Here is a 22,324-nt window from a genome sequence, read left to right on the forward strand (position 1 = left end):
AACATGGAAAGTTGGGGGCCTAGGGAGGAAAGTGAGTTAAAGGAGGAGAGGCTTGGAGAAGGAGAGGATTGAAGTACAGGGTACCTGGACAAGAAGGGGGAGACCCCCATTATTCTGAGTCCCCCATTTCTTTTCTCTTTCTGTACTTTCTGTACTGCTACCCTGCCTTACGATCTCTTTCCCTGCCATATAAGTCGTAGACTTACAGAGTTGACGGGGCTCTGGAAATCCTTTAGTCTAGCTTCCCTGCAGGCAGGAATGCTTCACTAAAACCCCGCAGGACACATAAAATACACTTAGCCAAGTCTCTGTACCTTGGTTTCCTCTCTAAGACAGAGGGAACTGTCTTAGGGTTGGATTAAATGATCTCTAAGTTCCCTTTGGCACATAAATTCTGTGAGTCTGTGTTCTTCCCAAAACTTCATGCTTTCAGTTCTGTCAGCTATTCTCTGTATCCCAGTTTCTAGCAAGCTTACAGTCGTAGTCACCCTCCTCTGGGGGGAACTCTTGTGTCTTGATGTCCTTAAAGAACTCAACCCAAGATGCTGACATGATCTGACCTATGCAGAGTACAAACACCATGTTCTTTTTCCACACACTGCAATATCACCTGAGCCTTCCCATTAGCTTGTGCTCAATTGTATCCCCCCAGGCCCTTATACCAACTGTCAAGCCTTACTCATTCTTTTTTTTTTTTTTATTTTTTTTTTTTTGAGACTGAGTCTTACTCTGTCACCCAGGCTGGAGTGCAGTGGTGTGATCTTGGCTCACTACAACCTCTGCCTCCCAGGTTTAAGCCATACCTGTGCCTCAGCCTCCCCAGTAGCTGGGATTACAGGCATGCACCACCACACCTGACTAATTTTTGTATTTTTAGCAGAGACAAGATTTCACCATGTTGGCCAGGCTAGTCTCAAACTCCTGACCTCAAGTTGTCTGCCTGCCTCAGCCACCCAAAGTGCTAGGATTACAGGCATAAGCCACCACACCTGGCCAAGCTTTACCCATTCTATATACAATTCTTTTTTCACAATTTCTGATAGTCTCTGCAGGACTTTCCAGTTTCCTTTAAATTCTACATTAATATTTTTGGCTTGTTATTCCAGCTTTAAAACTCTTTCCAATACTGTTTGTGTTGTCTAGTGTATGAACTACGCTTCTAGAGTAGTTTCCTGGGGCTGCTATAACAAACTGCTACAAACTTGGTCACATTAAACAACAGAAATTTATTCTTTCACACAGTTCAGGAGACTGGAAGTCCAAAAGCAAGGTATCAGCAGGGCCATGCTCCTTTTGATGCTGTAGCAGGGAATCCTTCCTTGCCTCTTCCTAGCTTCTGGAGGTTGCCAGCAGTCCTTGGCATTCCTGGGCTTGTAACTGCATATGTCTAGTTTCTGCCTCCATCTTCATGTAGCTGGCTTCCTTTTGTGTGTCTCTGTATCCTGTATCTCTATGTCTCCAAATCTCCCTCTCCATATAAAGACATCAATTTTTATAAGGTGGATTAAGAGTCAACTCTAATTCAGTATGGCCTTTTTTTTTTTTTTTGAGATGGAATTTCGCTCTTGTTTCCCAGGCTGGAGTGCAATGGCATGAGCTCAGCTCACTGCAACCTCCGCCTCCCAGGTTCAAATGATTCTCCTACCTCAGCCTCCCGAGTAGCTGGGATTACAGGCACGTGCCACTATGCCCAGCTAATTTTTTCTGTATTTTTATTAGAGACAGGGTTTCACTATGTTGGCCAGGCTGGCTCGAACTCCTGACCTCAGGCGATCCACCACCTCAGCCTCCCAAAGTGCTGGGATTACAGGAATAAGATACCGTGCCTGGCCTCTTCTTAATTTGATTACATTTGCAGGGATCCTGTTTCCTAATAAGATCACAGTCACAGGTTCAGGGTAGACATGAGTTTTGGTGGGATACTGTTCAACCCAGTACACCGTCTCACCTATGATTGCTGTCTGTATCCCACTTTCTTACTGTCTCTCCTCTTTTGGTGTCTCTCTGTCCCTTCCCCCTTTAACATCGTGCCCACCCCACCATGCCAGGACAACAGCCGCCGGGTAGACAATGTGCTAAAGCTGTGGATCATAGAGGCCCGAGAGCTGCCCCCCAAGAAGCGGTACTACTGCGAGCTCTGCCTGGATGACATGCTGTATGCACGCACCACCTCCAAGCCCCGCTCTGCCTCAGGGGACACCGTCTTCTGGGGCGAGCACTTCGAGTTTAACAACCTGCCGGCTGTCCGTGCCCTGCGGCTGCATCTGTACCGTGACTCAGACAAAAAGCGCAAGAAGGACAAGGCGGGCTATGTCGGCCTGGTGACTGTGCCAGTGGCCACCCTGGCTGGGCGCCACTTCACAGAGCAGTGGTACCCTGTAACCCTGCCAACAGGCAGTGGGGGATCTGGGGGCATGGGCTCGGGAGGGGGAGGAGGTTCGGGGGGCGGCTCAGGGGGCAAGGGCAAAGGAGGTTGCCCGGCTGTACGGCTGAAAGCACGTTACCAGACAATGAGCATCTTGCCCATGGAGCTATATAAAGAGTTTGCAGAGTATGTCACCAACCATTATCGGATGCTGTGTGCAGTCTTGGAGCCTGCCCTGAATGTCAAAGGCAAGGAGGAGGTTGCCAGTGCACTAGTTCACATCCTGCAGAGTACAGGCAAGGCCAAGGTGAGTGTTGTGCCCTCAGGGAAAGGTGACTTGGGAATGGGCACTTGCTTGGGGGTTAGTGAGGACAGGGCAAATTCACGAGATTGGGTTGTGCAGAGGCTGACACTTGGATTTTCCTGGGCCTCAGGACTTCCTTTCAGACATGGCCATGTCTGAGGTAGACCGGTTCATGGAACGGGAGCACCTCATATTCCGCGAGAACACGCTCGCCACTAAAGCCATAGAAGAGTATATGAGACTGATTGGTCAGAAATACCTCAAGGATGCCATTGGTATGGCCCACACTTAGGCCCTCTTCTTCCCAAACCTGCCAGATGTCCACCCCAGATCCCAAGTCCATGCTTCCACAGCTTGATACTTCCTAACCCAGAGTCCTAGGACTCCAGCTTCCAACACCTGATTCTGAAATTTCCCCAACCCTGGCCACCCCCTTCCCTGCCCTTGAAAAGTGTGACCACACCCTCTTGTGCCGCCACCCTCCAGGAGAGTTCATCCGTGCTCTGTATGAGTCTGAGGAAAACTGCGAGGTAGACCCTATCAAGTGCACAGCGTCCAGTTTGGCAGAGCACCAGGCCAACCTGCGAATGTGCTGTGAGTTGGCCCTGTGCAAGGTGGTCAACTCCCACTGGTGAGACTGGGAACGCTGGGCTGGGGGGCCAGGGTCGGGGGAATTATGTGTTCATCTGTTCATCTATCTGTCCATCCTCAAAGAGGACTGAGAACCATTTATGGGCAAAGCATTGTTCTAGGCACTATAGAGCAAACAGGTGAAAGAGGCCTGGTCCCTGCCCTCAGAGGGCCTCCACCAGAATGAGTGGGGACAAATTAGGAAAAAAAAAGCCACAGAGTCATAATGGTGTGTAAGTTCTGAGTAAGGGTCCCCCCACCTCTGTGTGATAGAAGGTCAGAGAGAAGGCAGAGCTTTAATTGAGATAAGCGGGGAAGAGGTGCCCCATTGGGTAGGCTTTGAAGACTGGTTTAGGTTCTGATATGTGGACATAGTTGGCAAGAAAGACATTTCAGAAGAAGGCTGTGAGAAAGGCACATGTGTGATGGTGAAAAGGCCCAGGAGTTATCAGGGGACATTAGAGTAGCTTAGTAGCAATTACATCAGGTTTAGTGGAGCATGTGCCTCATGATGGGGAGTGGTGGGAGAGATGTCTGGGCAGGAAGATTAGCTTTAGAAACTGGAAGGCCTCAAGGAGTCTGAGGTCATTGGTAGGCCTTGGGATGCCATTAAAGGTATCAGAAGTATTGTGATTTAGAAGATTAATCCATAGGCTGGGCACGGTGGCTCATGCCTGTAATTCCAGCACTTTGGGAGGCCGAGGTGGGCAGACCACTTGAGGTCAGGTGTTCAAGACCAGCCTGACCAACATGGAGAAACGCTGTCTCTACTAAAAATATAAAATTAGCTGGATGTGGTGGTGCATGCCTGTAATCCCAGCTACTTGGGAGGCTAAGGCAGGAGAATCGATTGAACCCAGGAGGCGGAGGTTGTGGTGAGCCAAGATCACGCCATTGCACTCCAGCTTGGGCAACAAGAGTGAAACTCTGTCTCAAAAAAAAAAAAAAAGATTAATCCATAAGTAGATTATAAATAGTAGAATAGAGGGGTGTATGTGGGGGGATGACTGGAGTAGAGCCAGCTGGGGGTTGGGAGGCATGAAAGTCAGATCCTGAATCAGAACAGTGACAGAGTTAGGAAGGAGCTACTGGAAGGACCCTCTGAGGAAAGGATCAGTAGGAATTGTCAGCTTATTGGAAAAGAGGGAGCATATCTGCGGGGAGTCACGGATGACTCAAGAGGCCATGAGGCTGGTGATTGGGAGACCTGTGGCCTCATTGACAACCAGGAAAGTCAGGAGGAGGAGCCAGTTGGAGGTGTGGGGGCGGTGGTGAGCTCTGCTTTACACCAGTAGAGTTTAAGGTGTCAGTGGGACATTGAAGTGGATCTGGGAGGTGGGGGGAGTGAGCTCTGAGCCATTCCAGGGACTGGGGATCATGCCTGGGGCACCTCCATCCCCATTTCCCTGGAATCCAGAAGAGTTGGGGGGTCCGAGCTCCCTGTACCTCAAGTGACCCTCCATCTCTCTCCCATCTTTGTCTCTCCCTGGTGTCTGTTTTTCTTCTCCTCCTCTCCTTGTCTCTCTCCCACACCCCTCCATCTCTCTCCCACGTGTCTCTCCCCTCACCTTCTCTCCCCCTCCATTTCTCTCTCCCTAATCTGTCTGTTCCCTCTGCCATGGCCCCCTTCTTCAAGCAGCCTCCCATCTTGCTCCTGCGGTCCCTCCTTCCCTGTCTCTCTCACCTCTGTTTCCACACCCTCACCTCCTACCACCCCCCTCAGCATGTTCCCTGGAAGCTGAGGGTCTCTGGGGCTCAGTCCCGGTCTCTCTCTTTCTCTCTCTCTCTCTCTGTCTCCCCGCCCCTTCCCCCCAGCGTGTTCCCGAGGGAGCTGAAGGAGGTGTTTGCTTCGTGGCGGCTGCGCTGCGCAGAGCGAGGCCGGGAGGACATCGCAGACAGGCTTATCAGCGCCTCGCTCTTCCTGCGCTTCCTCTGCCCAGCGATTATGTCGCCCAGTCTCTTTGGGCTTATGCAGGAGTACCCAGATGAGCAGACCTCACGCACCCTCACCCTCATTGCCAAGGTCATCCAGAACCTGGCCAACTTTTCCAAGTGAGGGAAGCTTCAGGAGAGGGCAGGGCAGGGCGTGGCAGGGCTGGGGGTGGGCAAGAAGGGTCTCCTGAGTCCCCAGAGATCCTGAGATGGGGAGGCTATGACACCTTTTCTGTGTGTGTGTCTGTGACCTTTATCTTCTGGATTCTTGGCTAGGTTTACCTCAAAGGAGGACTTTCTGGGCTTCATGAATGAGTTTCTGGAGCTGGAATGGGGTTCCATGCAGCAGTTCTTGTATGAGATCTCCAACCTGGACACGCTAACCAACAGCAGTAGCTTTGAGGGTTACATCGACTTGGGCCGAGAGCTCTCCACACTGCATGCCCTGCTCTGGGAGGTGCTGCCCCAGCTGAGCAAGGTCAGCAGATCCCCTCTTTGCCCTATCCCCAGATGACTCCAGAGGTTCCTGGAGCCTAAGAAACTACCCTTTGAAGATTTTTTTTCTCCCCTTGTTCCCCGAGGTGTCACCACTACCATCCCAGCTCAGACCCCCTCCACCTGTACCCTCAGAGGCCCTCTTAGAGCTGGGCACTGAGCCCCCAGGTAACAGCCTCACCCTTCCAGGAAGCCCTCCTGAAGCTGGGCCCACTGCCCCGGCTCCTCAATGACATCAGCACAGCTCTGAGGAACCCCAACATCCAAAGGCAGCCAAGCCGCCAGAGTGAGCGGCCCCGGCCTCAGCCCGTGGTACTGCGGGGGCCATCGGCTGAGATGCAGGGCTACATGATGCGGGACCTTAACAGGTGAGCACCCTGGGACAGCCAGGCCTGTGCCCTAGGAGCCCTTCTCCTGTTCTAGATACTCCTCATTGGGCCCCACACGCATCTCTCTAGGGCTTGAAAAAAGGAAAAAGCACCAAGTTCTCAGGGAAGACTGGTAAGGAGACAGGTACAGTCAGTGGTAGGCTGAGAGCCCTTTACAGCCTGAGGGAGTGAGAGATGTGGAGCTTTAGGAAGAGGGCTGAGGCTCCACCAACTCACGGCTTAGTTGTAAGCCTAGAGCATCCCTGCTGCAAGCTCTGATTTGCTGTCCCTCTGCTTGCCTATGCTTGTCCCCAGGCTGAGGTTCAGCCAGCACGTCATGTCAGCTATGTGTCAAAATATTCAAACATCTCAGTAATAGCTAGTGAATAAGCACTTCCCCTAGCCCCCAACCAAAACCTCACAGACCTCCCCATGATCCAGCACTTAGAGCAGTGGCAGCAGAAGCCTAGTAGGGCCTGCAGCCTGCTCCAGAGTCCCAGCCTCAATTCCCATGGGTGGTGCCCGTGCCTCATTTGCTGCTCATTATTTTGATGATGGCCCTGCTTGTTCCTCTGCCCGTGTCTTCCTCCATGACACCATACCCATGCCACCATTCCCGCCTCTCCTTTCATTTGTCCATATCTTTCTCCTTCTCTGTCTGTGCTCGCCCCTCTTTCCATCTCTCTCCAGCTCCATCGACCTTCAGTCCTTCATGGCTCGAGGCCTCAACAGGTGAGGGGCTCTCCCCTCCCCCGCCCTCCTCTCCTCTCCTGTCTGTTCCCTCTCCTGCTCCACTGGCCTTCGCCCTACTCCTCTCCTCCTCCATGGACCTCATCTCCTCCATATCTGCCCAGCCCTGTCCCCATTCCTTCTCTTGCTGCCCCCATCTCCCCTCCTCTAGGCCTCACCCCCTTCCCGGAGGGGCCCTGTCCTTTCCCTTTACCCACCCGTCCCCTCCCATCCTCCCTGCCTTCCCTCTTCAGGGCTGCCACTGCTAGCTCTCAGCCCTTCCCTCTGGGTCCCACTTTTCACCCCAAGGCCTATGCCAGACCACAGCAAGGCTCAATTGCTAGGAGCCCCAACCTTACCTTCTGCTTGTGTTACCCCTTCCTTTCTGACAGCTCTATGGACATGGCTCGCCTCCCCTCCCCAACCAAGGAAAAGCCACCCCCACCACCACCTGGTGGGGGTAAAGACCTGTTCTATGTAAGCCGTCCACCCCTGGCCCGTTCCTCACCAGCATACTGCACGAGCAGCTCGGACATCACAGAGCCAGAGCAGAAGATGCTGAGTGTCAACAAGAGTGTGTCCATGCTGGACTTACAGGGCGATGGGCCTGGTGGCCGCCTCAACAGCAGCAGTGTTTCGAACCTGGCAGCCGTAGGGGACCTGCTGCACTCAAGCCAGGCCTCGCTGACAGCAGCCTTGGGGCTACGGCCTGCGCCTGCTGGACGCCTCTCCCAGGGGAGTGGCTCATCCATCACGGCAGCTGGCATGCGCCTCAGCCAGATGGGTGTCACCACAGACGGTGTCCCTGCCCAGCAACTGCGAATACCCCTCTCCTTCCAGAACCCTCTCTTCCACATGGCTGCTGATGGGCCAGGTCCCCCAGGCGGCCATGGCGGGGGCGGTGGCCATGGCCCACCTTCCTCCCATCACCACCACCACCACCATCACCACCACCGAGGTGGAGAGCCCCCTGGGGACACCTTTGCCCCATTCCATGGCTATAGCAAGAGTGAGGACCTCTCTTCCGGGGTCCCCAAGCCCCCTGCTGCCTCCATCCTTCATAGCCACAGCTACAGTGATGAGTTTGGACCCTCTGGCACTGACTTCACCCGTCGGCAGCTTTCACTCCAGGACAACCTGCAGCACATGCTGTCCCCTCCCCAGATCACCATTGGTCCCCAGAGGCCAGCCCCCTCAGGGCCTGGAGGTGGGAGCGGTGGGGGCAGCGGTGGGGGTGGCGGGGGCCAGCCACCTCCATTGCAGAGGGGCAAGTCTCAGCAGTTGACAGTCAGCGCAGCCCAGAAACCCCGGCCATCCAGCGGGAATCTATTGCAGTCCCCAGAGCCAAGTTATGGCCCCGCCCGTCCACGGCAACAGAGCCTCAGCAAGGAGGGCAGCATTGGGGGCAGCGGGGGCAGCGGTGGCGGAGGGGGTGGGGGGCTGAAGCCCTCCATCACCAAGCAGGTAGGTGAAGGCAGGAGGAAGGCGGGCTGGGTCACGACAGGGAGGGAAGAAGGAGATTGGAGGGGTGGGGTTGGAACAGAGTCTGTGGCCTGAAGTTACAATCTTCTTGCCTCCTTTTGGCCATTAAATGTGTATAGAGGGCCTGCTATGTGCCATGTGCTATGCCAGGCACTAAGGATATGGCACTGAACCCTCTTAGCACTCTCATTCCAGAGGGGATTAATCCATAAGTAGCGTGGGGGTGACTGGAATAGGTCCAGTTGGGGGCTTGGAGGCATAAAAATCAGATCCTGAATCAGAACAGTAACAGGAGAAATTCTCTGGCATTCAACTCACATCTCTGGCATTCAGAGGTGATAAAGGCTACAGCAGGGCAATAGGACTGGGACTGTCATCTCCTTTGGCTGTGCTGTTGCCCTCTAAATGTACCCTGCTTTTTCCTACCTTTCCTTTCTCTGTTCGCCCTCACTGTGCCTTGTCCCAGCATTCTCAGACACCGTCCACATTGAACCCCACAATGCCAGCCTCTGAGCGGACAGTGGCCTGGGTCTCCAATATGCCTCACCTGTCGGCTGACATCGAGAGTGCCCACATCGAGCGGGAAGAGTACAAGCTCAAGGAGTACTCAAAATCGATGGATGAGAGCCGGCTGGATAGGGTACGGTGGGCTCTACCAGCTCCAAGCCCCAATGTTTCCTTTTACCCACAGGGGAGATCTCTAGTCACTTCCAAGGGAAACCTCCAGGGTCAGGTAGTTATGGTAGAAAGAAAAGGCAAAGACGTGATTACCTCTTGAGAAGCCTTCAGTCCATCTGGGGAGACCAGATACACACAGTTGTTAAAAAGTCACTTTCAACTCTATTTTGTAGGTTATATATATCGTAGACTATCTGGGGATCATCTATTTTAGGCTTACCTCCATATTCTTCCCCAGGAGGAACATAAGCCCTGGCTCCTGTGACTGCTTAGGAAAGGAAATGTTACTTTACTGGCAGTAGGAGCTAATAAATTGGGTGGGGATGGAGGGGGATGCAGTTATATTACAAGTGATGTCTGGCCTACCCAGTCACTGTCCCATGGGCATAAGTTACTCAGTGGGCAGAGGATGCATGTGGTAAAGTAGTATGTATTGGTCATGTGTGAAAAGGCCATCCGGACCCTCACTTGGTGGAGGCTGAGGGCAAGGGGCACCAAGAGCTCTGGGGCACACACAGATAACTTAGCAGAAAGTTACTTGAGGAAGCTGTTGCTCCTAGGGCCTGAGGAAGAGGGTGGCTGCAGGATTAGGTCATATATAAACAACATATGACCCTAACATGGGAAAGTGGTTTTTGAGCATAGGAAATGTGGGGACTGACTCAAATGGGCTTGACCAGCAAATTTAATGAGAATTAAGCCCTAATATTAGCCCAAACGCAGCCACCGTAGGAAGTTAATTCACATCTCTCCTCTGCATGTAGAAGGGTTGGTGATACATGTCTGTATCCTCTTCAGAGAATGAGGAAATAGTCTTTTGAATCATTTTTTTTCTGTTCTGTGCTTCAGATGAGGAAACCTTGTTGAGAAAGGCTGTAGACTAGCACTATCCAATACAACTTTCTGCAGTGATGAAATGTTCTGTAATCTGTACTGTTCACATGTGGCTAGCTGTGATTCAGGAACTGAATTTTTAGCTCTATTTAATTTTAATTTTGTAATTTTTCTTAGACAGGGTTTTGCTCTGTCACCCAGGCTGGAGTGCAGTGGTGCAGATGTGGCTTGCTGCAACCTCTGCCTCCTGGGCTCAAGGCATCCTCCCACCTCAGCCCCCTGAGTAGCTAGGACTACAGGGTCGTGCTACCATGCCCGGCTGGTTTTTCTTTTTTTTCTTTTCTTTCTTTTTTTTTCTTTTTTTTGTAGAGACGGGGTTTTGCCATGTTGCCCAGGCTGGTCTAGAACTTGTGAGCTCAAGTAATCTACATGCTTCAGCCTCCCAAAGTGCTGGGATTCCAAGTGTTGAGCCACCGTGCCTGGCCTAAATTTTAAATAACTACATGTGGGCTGGTGGCTCTTACATTAGACAGCACAGCTGTAAACTCTAGAGCCAATAGGGCAGATAAAATGACTCTTCTCAACTCTTCCAGCTCTGGAATTCCTAGATTCTCAGTCTAGAATTCACTTGTAGACCCCCTATCCTTGGCTCCTTGACAGAGCCAAGGAGAGGGTCACATGGAGGACAACACCTGCCTTTCCCCCATCAATTGCCTTTTCTTCCTGTGTCTCCAGCATGTGTTCTGGGGCCTGGCTTAGGGCTGAAGAGTCACCCTATTTTTAATTTCTGAGCACAGTTACTCAAGGTGTGCTTGTGAGTCTAGGTTTCTGTGTGGGTCTTCATGAAGTGCCATACATAGACCTCAGGGTGTGGGAGTCTGTGACCTTGCTCTATTTTGAGGGAGCCTCAGCACCATGGCAGGTTCTTCTCAAAAGCAGGTGTGTGGATATGATCCACAGGCAGGGAAGGGGTTGGGGAAGGCAGCTGGATGTCCCTTACCATGCAGTGGCTGTGCTCGGCAGACAGGGATGGAGGCTGGGTGGTGGGCTTGGGGTGGGGCGCCCCTCACAGTGCGGGGTCGTGTGCCCGGCGGGCAGGTGAAGGAGTACGAGGAGGAGATTCACTCACTGAAAGAGCGGCTGCACATGTCCAACCGGAAGCTAGAAGAGTATGAGCGGAGGCTGCTGTCCCAGGAAGAACAGACCAGCAAAATCCTGATGCAGTATCAGGCCCGACTGGAGCAGAGTGAGAAGAGGCTAAGGCAGCAGCAGGCAGAGAAAGATTCGCAGATCAAGAGCATCATTGGCAGGTGAGGGGCGGCCTGGGGAGGGGGTTGTGAGGGAGAGCTTGAGGCTGAAGAAACCAAGTGGGCGAGCGACTACTGACTCCCATCCCAAACTCAGGAGCCCACCAGGAGAGCCCACCACTCTCCTCCCCGGGAAGCCACCCACCCACTATCACCAGATGGAGAGAAACCGCAACCTGCTTAGTGCATTAAATATCCCTTTACTAAACCCTGACCTCTCTTCTGATAGAGTAGCTTCAGAAGCCCTTGGAAAATGTACCTGTTCCTGTCCAACCATCACTGCATTTGCATTCACCCTAGGCCAGGACTCCCCACTGGTTATTCTCAACTTAACCTGTGATGTTCACCCCAAACCTAAGCAGGGCTCCCTAGCCAGAGTAGCCACTGCCTTTCCTGGGCAGACCCTCCCTCTCTAGCCTTGGAAAGGTGTTCTGTAGAAAGAGTCTTTTAGCCTGTGTATGTTTTCAGCTGCTCCAGCAAGCCCTGGGCTCCAAAGAGGGTATCCTCAGCAAAGAGGTCAATTACCTTCAGAGTGGTGGGGTTGCGGGGAGGGGGGTGCCCCTGGGCCCCACTCCAACCAGAGCCACCTCTATTTTGATCCATTCTAAATGTATTTTATGTAAGATTTAATTAGAAGAAAAGGACTTCTTGAAATATTTTTTTAAAACCACTGCTCTAATTGATATCCTTTATGAGAAATCACTTTGAGGATCTTCACAGTGAGGTGACATGGGGGATGCAGAAGCCAGGTCCTCAGCCATGGAAGGTGTGGGGAAGGGGCACTACTGTCCTGATTGGGAAGATGGAGGCCTGGAGGTGTCTGGATGGTAGAAGTCTTTGAGGCACAGAAAGCTGCCTTAGCAGGGAGGTGTAAGGGTTCCTGGGAGGAAGGTGGAGAGCATGATCCTGAGTAACAGGGAGTCTTGTGTCATGGCAATGGAGGGACTCTGATTCTAAGGGATAAGGATGCCTGAGGCTTTTCCAGAGAGCTGTGGGGTTCCATGGGCAGGCTCTGAGCCTGTGCCCGCCACTAACCCCACTGAAGCCCGTCCCTTCAGGCTGATGCTGGTGGAGGAGGAGCTGCGCCGGGACCACCCCGCCATGGCTGAGCCGCTGCCAGAACCCAAGAAGAGGCTGCTCGACGCTCAGGTGGAAATTACAATGTCATTTATCTTCTCCGTGTCCCATCCCCATCCATCCCACTGTCTTTCGTGCACTCACTACACCAGCCACCCAGCCCCATCACCATCTGTCTCTCATAGTCTGCAGTTTGTCCACTGGCTGCTCCTGGCAGCCCCCTAGTGACCCCATCTTCATCCCATCGTCTGTGCCTTTGTCACTCCTAGCAGCGTCAGCCCAACTCCTGTGCCTTCCCATCCAGTCTTCCCACTCCTGTCTGCATCTCGGGACCTTCTCTACCAGAACCTTGGTCTTTCTGCCCCTAGACCCCACCTAGTTCCGTGAACCCCTGCCCCTTCTTTGCCCACTCCTGTTCAACGCATGTTGTTCAGCTTCCTCTGAGCTCTTGGGCCAGAGGGCTAGAAGCTGCTATTTTCTGGAATAGAGCACAGGGCAGTATGATCTGTAGTTTCCCTAGGCCCTGGCCGGTACCCTGAAAACTTGGGGACCCCATCACCTCTGTTCTCTTGGCTCCCCAATTTTCCTGTCTCCTTGGCAGCTCCTGCATAGCTTCCTCTTCCTGACTCTTCAGATCTTGAAGGCCTTCCATCCTGTAACCTCCCTTTTCCCTCAGAATTTAAGTCCAGGCTCCCTTTGGCCTCCCTCTGGCCTCCCTCCCACTCTGGCCCTCATACCTTCCCAGCTGCCTGCTGCCCAGCCTCTCTTCTCAAAAGCCAGCTTCTAGGACCTCCCTTCTGCACCCTTACCCCTTGCTTTCCCAAAATTCTGCTCATTTTCCTACCCATACTCCTCTTTCCTCTGCTCTGACTGCTAGGCTCCCCCTGCCTGCCATGCCCCCACCAAGGCTCCTGACCCCATGACCCCACTCTCTCCCACTGCAGCTCCTCATCAGGTAATTCTCCTGGTTCCGCTTTGGCCACGGGCGGAGGACACAGGGGGAGGTGACTCCGGACCACTGCAGGTTGGTCATGAAGCCCACTCCCTCCAACACCTCCGGAGCCTCTCCCCTCTCACTGCTGCCCTCCACACCCAGAGAACCTCCACAGACTCCAGCCCTCCGACACCTCCTGTACAGACCCATCTCCCAAGACACCACCCAAAGACAGCATTTGCTGCTGCTTCCCAGAACTGTCCAACAATACCTTAGCAACACCAAGAGTTGGGCCCTAGATGGGCCCAGCACATTCACAGGTCACATCCACTTCCCTGCAAAACCCACCCCCTCCCAGCCTCCTCCTGACTCTAAGCCCTCCTCTTCCTCTACCTCTCCAGTGTATGTCTGTCACCCCCCATTTCACCAGAGTGTCCTTAGGGGCTGGGGGTGGGTTTGTTAATGGGGTGGAGGCGATGATGGGTTGGAGGACCTTGGCTATAGGGGCTGTGCTGACTGCAGCAGGTAGGTTGGGTTTTCCTCTTCCTTCCCTAACACTGGTTCTCTACCCTCCTTTCCACTCCTCACCTGATTCTCTCTCTTCCTCCTCCTCACATCTGTGAGGCAGAAGGCATCTGGAGCTCATATTGGCCCCCGTTGGGTGGGAATTAGGAGTGGGTAATTAACTCAGGGAGACTTGGGATACCCTGGAAAAAATGCTATTGAGATGTCCTGACATTAGGCACGGTGGGTGGAACAAGAAGGAGCAAGAAAGGAACCTCAGGCAGATGTTAGGACATGGACTTGACCATGTGGCCTGGGAGTTTAGAAATGGGGAGAGACATCCTCCTAGATCAGATCGTGGGCTCAGTAGGCATGTTGATTCCCAGGCAGAGGTGCCAGGAACAGCATGGTAAAGAACGTACTCTCAGAGCTCACATCCCCAGGTTGCTGATGCCACTCACTCCCCCTCTCCTGCCATTGAGTGGCCTTGCCGGACACATAACCCTACCTAAAAAGCCAGTAAATGAGAACCTGTCAGCTACAGACATTATTTCTGAGATGCGATTTTCTTTGGGATTGAGCTGTAGTGGGCAGTGGCTCCTTACACTGTAATTTTAACTCTGTCTGCCCAGCCTCTCTGTCAAAGTAGCTGGTGATCTATAAACAGATGCTAAAAGGCACCAGGGGACTTTGCCATTTAAAGGACTCCTGCAGTGAATTCTTTTGTAAAATGGATAATGGCACCGTAATTTATCCACTTTCTAAATTTGGGTCTATGGGGGTGTCCGGGGCATGCTTATGTGCTGTCACCAGCAGACAAACAGGGAATAGAATATGGGGGTTCCTTTCCTGCTCTCCCGCCATACTCAGGATACCCTACCATAAGTGATTTCCTCTCACTGACTTGCAGAAAATGTGTGAGATACCCAGCAAGCTAAGAAGGCAGTTTTGCTGGGTATCTCATACCCAAGGCTGGGGTTTGGGCGACCTGAGAGGTTAGCTCCTTAATCCTAGGATGGAAGGGAGAGCTTACATAGAAGCTTTTACTTGGAAGGTTTTGTATCTTAAGGTCAGACATAGCTATATTGCCAAGCCTAAATGCCATGTAGCCCAAGTAATAATTTGGATATTTGTTCTAAACCACTTGTGGTAGGTATTGGTCCCTCTGCAACTCAGCCATTAATTAAAAATTAGTTCTGAGCCTGAATTTTAAAAAGCCAAGTGTTGCCCCCAGCCCCCCCACACACACACACCCGGATATGTACAGTACAAACCCCAGATAATTACAACAGCCAAAGAAGAGAGAAGGAAGTGAATTTCCCAACCAGAAGTGTAGGGAAATTCAGATGGCTTTCTTTTCTCCCAGCAGAGGAACAGAACTAAGGGCAGGAACCAGGAGTTGGTCCAGCAGCTATAGGAGGTGATGAGAGTAGGACCAGGGGTAGGAGTTGGGTCTGGTACCCCTCACCCTCTAATTGGGAGCCCAGGGAGAAGGACTGAAAAGAAGATGGGGGTGGAAAAGAATAAAGCCGGCTTCTGCTTCCCAGGGATGCAGAGATTGGGGCATGCTGTGTCTGCAGAAGCTCCTAGTCATTTCTGCCATAATTGTGAGAGAGAGGGGCAGCCCTCCCATAAGATTTTTCCCTTCCCGTATCACTTCCCTGAATCCCCTTCCTCTCCCCCCAGTACAGTTAAACCTCTCTCTAATTTGGAATGTTATATTTGAGAAGATGGCCACTGTGAATAAGTGACAAAACTGAATGACAGTGTCTATTTAATGAAATGCATGTCTTCAAAATATATACAGTAAGTAGAACTCGATGAACAAGGCTTTTTCCACTCCTCAGGGAGCATGCATTAATGAATAGATATGATTCAAAAGTCTGTTTTCTGGTATGGGTTAAATATCCCCTCCTACAGACATATTTCCACCACTAATTTGCTTAGTACACCTTTTCTTCACAGATAAAGGAAAACTCAAGCTCAGTTTTTGTTCAAATTACGAAGAAATTCCAAATCCACAGGGGTTTGGATTAATGAGGTTTTGCTGTACTGCCTCCCCTTATTCCTCAACATGAAGTTCCCCACCTAGGATTGGGGATGGGTGGGAGGGGGTTTCAAGAGGAGGAGGGTGGAATGGGCAGGAATATACATAGGTGAAGCCAGAGAAGGGTTAGGTTGGGGGTGCGGTGGGAACTTCCTGCTTTGATCTGGTTTCCTGGTGTGACACTCTGGGTTAAAGGCTTGAAGGCCCCTGTTAGGAGTCTAGGGGTGAGATTCTCTTCTCTCTGATCCCAGAGGACGTTAACTTCTACTGCAGGTGAGAAACAAAATAGGAGGATGGTGGGGACTGTCCTGGGAGGAGGAGGTGGTCCATGGCTTGTGGTGTGGGCTGGCTATAGGGGAGGCCACTGCTAGGGGACTGGCATCCAGGCCCCCTTGAAGCGTCTCAATAAGTCCGCGCTCTCCTTTTTGGTGTCTTGCAGGAGAGGCAGCTTCCCCCCTTGGGTCCAACAAACCCGCGTGTGACGCTGGCCCCACCGTGGAACGGCCTGGCCCCCCCAGCCCCACCACCCCCACCCCGGCTGCAGATTACGGAGAACGGCGAGTTCCGAAACACCGCAGACCACTAGCCCACCCAGCATCACAGACCTTCTCTTCCTTTCCTGTGCACCCCACCCTGTAACAGCACCAACCACCAGGACTGGACATCACCGAGGAACAGCGGGATTGCCTCCCCGAATGCCTCCCTGGGAGGCACACTGATTGCCCACCCCCCCCCCCACTGCACCATTTCCAGGAGGGAGAGCGGGGACCCTCAGCCGCCCCCTTTTCCTTCCCATTGGGGTGCTGCCCTCTCTTTGACCCCCAGGGACCCTTGCCCCAGGACACCGCCTACCCCACACAGACCCCTTCACTCCGGGGTGCTATCCCCATCCTCTGCCTCATCGTTCCCCTGAGCACTGGGGGACAGACCCTCACCCCCACCCTGGGGGTGTGGCACCTCCAAACTTTCAACTTCAGGGTGATTTTTTTAGCAGTAACCAGAGCTGACAATCTAACTCCCTCCACCGCCCCATTTTGGCCTCCCCTGCCCCCCTTGTTATGGGGAGGGGACCCCAGGTGAGGGGGCCCTATTACCCCTTGATTTCTCAGGAGCGTCTGGGGGGGCTCAGCACGCACAAACTCCTTCTCCTCCTACCCCTCTTAAATTTACTCCCTCCCCACCCAGAACCCAGATGGGGTGGAGGGGGCCACCGGGGCAGGGAGGGGGCGGCAAGGGGGGAATGGGAGTTGTCTCCCCTTCTCCCCACACCTGATCTGCTCTCGGCTGGTCCCAGAGCGGGGTGAGGGGGCTTATGCCCCCCCCTCCCCCAGTGTGTTGGGTGGGGTGGAATTGAGGTTAGGGTGAGGGGTCAGGGTTTAGGAGGGTGTGTATGTTGGGAGGACAGGCTAGTTGATCTGTCCTACTCTGACACACAGCCCCCCCCTGCCGCTCCCTTCTCTCTTCTTGGTCTCTACTCCCAGGGGGAGGGGGGAACTTACTCTAGGAAAAGCCATGTCTCTCTCCCCCGGGGTGGGGGGACCTGTGTTGGAGGAGGGGTGTTGGGGGACCCCCTTCCATGACTCTGTCCCCTGGGGGAGGTAGGACGGGGCTGGGCTTCCCTCTCATCCTCCCCCTCCCAATCTCCTTCCACCTCCCTCCCTCCCGCCAGCTCCACAATTTTTCGGTGTTTCTCTGTACATAGTTCTCTGGCGGGATAGGGGAGGTAGGATGGACGGGGTTTGGGGTGGGTAGGCCATGGGAGGGGAGAAGCCCCTCCTTGGCACCCCCTCTTCCCTGACTGCTGTCCCCTACCCAGCCTTGCTCCCTTCATCCTTTTGCGTTTGGTATTGAGACTCTCCTAGACTCTACTCTTTCTTTTGTATGGACAGTTTCCCTTCAGTCCCATCCCCCCACACATACACCCAGCCGGGGCCAAATTTATACTTATATAAAAGTTGTAAATATGTGAAATTTTATCCCTGTGCCCTTTCCCCACCTCAGGCCCTAGCCCTGGACCCTCCCCAACCTTCCTTCTCTCTTCTTTGGCTGTTGTAATTATCTGGGGTTTGTACTGTACATATCCGGGGTGTGTGTGTGTGGGCTGGGGGCAACCCTTCTGTACAGAGCTTCCTGGCCCCCTCCCCCCCCGCCCCTCTGCTTCCCTCCCCACCCACTACCTTAAGGGTAGGGAGATGCTCTTCCTACCTGTTTTATTTTGTTTTCTCGTTCTCCCTCCCCACCCCACTCCCAGCCTTATCTATCCCCCCCTCGCTGTCCCCTTTTCTCCACTCCCAGCCCCATTTCCTTTTTTTCTGGAGTGTGTGGTGAAACAGAAAAAAACATGTTTAATAAACGGAGATTGTTCTTTTATCGCTGTGCCGACTTTCTTAGGCAGGGCTCTCCAGACAGACCTGTACGGTGGTAAGATCTGCTTTCTGAAAGGAAGCTGACAGCCTGAGAGGAAAACCGTACATCCCCACCTGATGCCACACTCTCCTCATAAAATGTCACTCTCCCCTCCCAATGAGAGTTTTTATATTTTAGAGCAGGAGTTTTGCACTGGCCAAACTTCTCCAGTCTCTCCCTCCCCTCACCACTGTGTCACTTAGTCTGAGGCCAGGAACAGCGGCGTTATCTGATAAAAGAATTCATGTATATATCCACATTTATCTCTTTTAAAAATCACCTAGAAGTAAGGTTTCTTTAATTGCTGGTTAAAATGCTCCTGTGCAGAACAGAGGAAAGAACCTGCCTAGTTCCTTAGCAAATCTGAGATCCAGTCCCAGGTCCACTACTATTAACTGAGTGACGCTTCCAGCCCGTTTCCCCCGCCTGGAAACTGAGGACGGCAACCCCCATCCTCGCAGGGCCGGTGGGAGGACACAAGGTGATGTGGGCAAGTGCCAGGCCCACACGGTAAGTGCCCAACTAATCTTGCCCCTCTCAGGACCTACCGGGGGCGGGTGCTACACTTAATCACCGGGAAACGCAGCTTTCCGGGGCGGCTGACGGCCCGCCCCCTCCGACCGGTCTGTTCTCTCCCGGGACCTGGCTCTCGGTCCTCTGTAGCGGCGAGGACTTCGGCAGCTACCCCAGACGCCCGATACGCTGGCACCCTGAGCCAGCGCCCTCCTACTAGCACCGCCCTCCTCGTCTGCGGTAGCCAGTCAACACGAGGCTTGTAGGCTGCCCTTCCTCGATTGGCTACGCCTCTAGCTCCGCCCGCCGCACTTTGCGACGGCGTCCGGCGGGGAGGCGGCGGCTTCCGGCCTGGGACGGAGCTGTAGCGGCACTGTAGCTGCGAGGGCAGCGCCGCGTGTGTAACGGCGGGGGCGTGTCGGCGGGAAGGACAGCCGGGCCGGGACTCCCGGTGTCCGGGTGACCGCGGTTTCCCGGGAGCAGACCTCTGTGGGCACTGTGAGGCGGAACGGAGCGGCGGGGCAGGAGCTGTTCTGGGCAGGTGAAGACAGGCTCGTGGCTGAAGGACCTCCTTCGCATCTTCCACGGGGGCTGGAAGTTACAACCCCGGTTGGTGTTTGGTGGTGGTGGTGGTTTGTTTGTTTTTCTTTCTTGGTGTGTTGGACTGATTTGCAGAAACCGCCACTGACTTAAAAGTTTCCAGTTATTGCTCGTGGGGGGAGGGAGTTGTTTGAAGAGATGTGACTCCCTTTATCCAGGGCTTCTGTGACCTCCATCTTTTTCCTTTGCAGCCTTCATCCCGCGTAGAGTCTACCCCCAGGCCCCTCTCCTCTTCCCAATTCTTCTCACCTTCGAGGAGGCCATGGAAACCCCAACGCCTTTGCCGCCCGTACCCGCCTCCCCGACCTGCAACCCAGCCCCACGGACAATCCAGATTGAGTTCCCGCAGCATAGCTCATCGCTACTGGAATCTCTGAACCGCCACAGGCTAGAGGGAAAGTTCTGTGATGTGTCCCTCCTGGTGCAGGGCCGGGAACTTAGGGCTCATAAAGCAGTGTTGGCTGCTGCCTCTCCTTACTTCCATGACAAGCTGCTTCTGGGGGATGCACCTCGTCTCACTCTGCCGAGTGTCATTGAAGCCGATGCCTTCGAAGGGCTGCTCCAGCTCATTTATTCAGGGCGTCTCCGCCTACCACTGGATGCTCTTCCTGCTCATCTCCTTGTGGCCAGTGGCCTTCAAATGTGGCAAGTAGTAGATCAGTGCTCAGAAATTCTTAGAGAATTAGAAACTTCAGGTGGTGGAATTTCAGCCCGTGGAGCAAACTCCTACCATGCCCTTCTTTCCACTACATCCTCTACAGGAGGCTGGTGCATTCGCTCTTCGCCTTTCCAGACTCCAGTACAGTCCTCTGCTTCCACTGAAAGCCCTGCTTCCACTGAGAGCCCTGTGGGAGGGGAGGGAAGTGAACTGGGAGAAGTGCTGCAAATTCAGGTAGAAGAAGAAGAGGAGGAGGAGGAAGAAGATGATGATGAGGACCAGGGGTCAGCCACACTCTCTCAGACTCCTCAGCCCCAGAGAGTATCAGGGGTTTTTCCCCGTCCTCATGGACCCCACCCACTGCCCGTGACTGCTACTCCCCGAAAGCTTCCAGAGGGTGAGAGTGCACCAGTTGAGCTTCCTGCCCCTCCTACTGCGCTGCCCCCAAAAATCTTCTACATTAAGCAGGAACCCTTCGAGCCTAAGGAGGAGATATCGGGAAGTGGAACTCAGCCTGGAGGAGCAAAGGAGGAAACCAAAGTGTTTTCTGGAGGGGACACTGAAGGGAATGGGGAGCTAGGGTTCTTGTTGCCTTCAGGGACAGGGCCAACATCTGGGGGAGGGGGTCCATCCTGGAAACCAGTGGATCTTCATGGGAATGAAATCCTGTCAGGGGGAGGAGGACCTGGGGGAGCAGGCCAGGCTGTTCATGGGCCTGTGAAGCTAGGGGGGACACCCCCTGCAGATGGAAAACGCTTTGGTTGCCTGTGTGGGAAGCGGTTTGCAGTGAAGCCAAAGCGTGACCGGCACATCATGCTGACCTTCAGCCTTCGGCCTTTTGGCTGTGGCATCTGCAACAAGCGCTTCAAGCTGAAGCACCATCTGACAGAGCACATGAAGACCCATGCTGGAGCCCTGCATGCCTGTCCCCACTGTGGCCGTCGTTTCCGAGTCCATGCCTGTTTTCTCCGCCACCGGGACCTGTGCAAGGGCCAGGGCTGGGCCACTGCCCACTGGACTTACAAGTGACTGCTGAGGCTATATACTAGCTTCTAGAATGAAATAACCACTGCTGCTGATGGGTACTTTTCCCTCACTACCATGGCACACCAGTCATGGATCTTGTAATCATGCCAAGAGAATAGATACATTGATACATTATGGACCTCTTGTTTTAAGATATGGGCCTCTCAGCCTGGCAGATGTGGAAACTCAAATTTCTCATCCCACTCCAGGTTTTGGCTAGCCAACCCTGCAGGAAAGCAGTTTATAGGCCATTCATACTTAAGTTGATCACTTGCCCATGGTGGACATTTTTGTAGTGGTGATGTCCATTAAGGAAACCAGATTTTCAATTATTTAGTGAGAGAAGAATTAGAGCAAAAGACAGTGGTAAATGTTTTATTCCGTCTCCATGAGGAATTAAAGGAGTTGGTCTCCACCTACGGATACATTTGATTTAGAGCTTGAGTAATTCAGAGGCTAAGCTCTAAACTTTTTTCTCTCTCATTGCTGGAATGATTTAAGCAGAATTCCTTTTGTGTACTTTTAAAATTGTATCTTTCCAGGAGCCCCTCAGATTGTACCTTGCTTTCTCACCAGTAGACACCTTTCCAACACTTTTTTAATGTTGTAGTTGAGCACTTTAACAAGTTGAGCATTCCATGTTTCATTCTTAGAACCTTCTTTAATAGAGGGTATTCCCTCAACAGCCTGTGCCTCTGGTCTACCTTTGACCACCACTGGTAACTCATATATTGGTCACAATGACTGGAATGTGACTAGTGATCTCAGGAGATGGCACTGTCCTAAAGTGCTCTCAGGGTGGCACCACTGCTCTCTGAACAAGTTGCCTTGGTCAGAGGGACTCAGGTTTGGGACAGCACAAGCTGAAGGCTGGCGAGTAACTTGCATAATAGGACCATACCTCTTCCTTTCCCATCCCACCCACATATGATAGACAGCCCCTCTGTGGAGATACGGAGGGGATAGATATTGGAATTGGGTGTGGGACTTGCAGTTACTTAAAATTTTTGAATAAACTGTGCCCTGAAACCTAAACTGATAGTGGACTGGATTGAGTAATTTGTGTGGGGGAGAGAGTGAGAACGGAGCTGCAGAGCCTTGGATGTGTTCCTTAGGTGGCTAGGTTATGTTGATGGGGAAGGAATGGGATGGTTTCATACTGGTGCCAAGAACACTCTTCTGGACTTAGGCCCTAACCTGTTACCTGATAACCTTGAGTAGGTTGCCTTACTTTTTTTTTTTTTTTTTTTTTTTTGAGGCAGAGTCTCACTCTGTCCCCCAGGCTGGAGTGCAGTGGCACAATCGCGGGCTCACTGCAACCTCTGCCTCCCGTGTCCAAGCGATTGTCCTGCCTCAGCCTCCTGAGTAGCTGGGGTTACAGGCACCCGCCACCACGCCTGGCTAATTTTTTTGTATTTTTAGTAGAGATGGGGTT

The 22,324-nt window shown here is 52.9% G+C and overlaps 3 protein-coding genes across 18 annotated transcripts in view; 2 read left to right on the forward strand and 1 right to left on the reverse strand.

Annotated features, from left to right (window-relative positions):
• Positions 1 to 18,056, forward strand: part of SYNGAP1 (synaptic Ras GTPase activating protein 1) — a 33,731-nt gene extending 15,675 nt beyond the window's left edge. For 5 of the 13 annotated variants that reach the window (XM_050787544.1, XM_050787552.1, XM_050787551.1 and 2 more), the window contains 12 exons: positions 2,049 to 2,672; positions 2,800 to 2,944; positions 3,156 to 3,300; positions 5,115 to 5,351; positions 5,508 to 5,709; positions 5,916 to 6,094; positions 6,785 to 6,826; positions 7,216 to 8,287; positions 8,772 to 8,945; positions 10,916 to 11,127; positions 12,183 to 12,273; positions 16,126 to 18,056. In XM_050787544.1, coding sequence (XP_050643501.1) covers positions 2,049 to 2,672; positions 2,800 to 2,944; positions 3,156 to 3,300; positions 5,115 to 5,351; positions 5,508 to 5,709; positions 5,916 to 6,094; positions 6,785 to 6,826; positions 7,216 to 8,287; positions 8,772 to 8,945; positions 10,916 to 11,127; positions 12,183 to 12,273; positions 16,126 to 16,272 — 3,270 coding nt within the window. In that variant the 3' untranslated portion in view covers positions 16,273 to 18,056. Of the gene's footprint in view, positions 1 to 2,048; positions 2,673 to 2,799; positions 2,945 to 3,155; positions 3,301 to 5,114; positions 5,352 to 5,507; positions 5,710 to 5,915; positions 6,095 to 6,784; positions 6,827 to 7,215; positions 8,288 to 8,771; positions 8,946 to 10,915; positions 11,128 to 12,169; positions 12,274 to 13,145; positions 15,446 to 16,125 lie in introns of all 13 variants that reach the window. The other 8 variants (XR_007725013.1, XR_007725011.1, XR_007725012.1 and 5 more) reach the window with 8 other exon arrangements.
• Positions 1 to 22,324, reverse strand: part of CUTA (cutA divalent cation tolerance homolog) — a 162,139-nt gene that overhangs the window by 19,185 nt on the left and 120,630 nt on the right. The gene's annotated exons all lie outside the window — the stretch shown is intronic.
• Positions 18,594 to 21,924, forward strand: ZBTB9 (zinc finger and BTB domain containing 9). 2 transcript variants are annotated; one of them, XM_050787692.1, is made up of 2 exons: positions 18,594 to 19,146; positions 19,397 to 21,924. In XM_050787692.1, the coding sequence occupies exon 2, from the start codon at positions 19,468 to 19,470 to the stop codon at positions 20,890 to 20,892; it is 1,425 nt and encodes a 474-aa protein (XP_050643649.1). In that variant the 5' UTR covers positions 18,594 to 19,146; positions 19,397 to 19,467; the 3' UTR covers positions 20,893 to 21,924. The 2 variants fall into 2 exon arrangements, with proteins under 2 accessions (XP_050643649.1, XP_050643648.1); XM_050787691.1 differs by having other exon boundaries at positions 18,965 to 19,214.

This window comes from Macaca thibetana, chromosome 4 (assembly GCF_024542745.1).
Source record: "Macaca thibetana thibetana isolate TM-01 chromosome 4, ASM2454274v1, whole genome shotgun sequence".
In the NCBI taxonomy this organism is placed as follows: Eukaryota; Metazoa; Chordata; class Mammalia; order Primates; family Cercopithecidae; genus Macaca; species Macaca thibetana.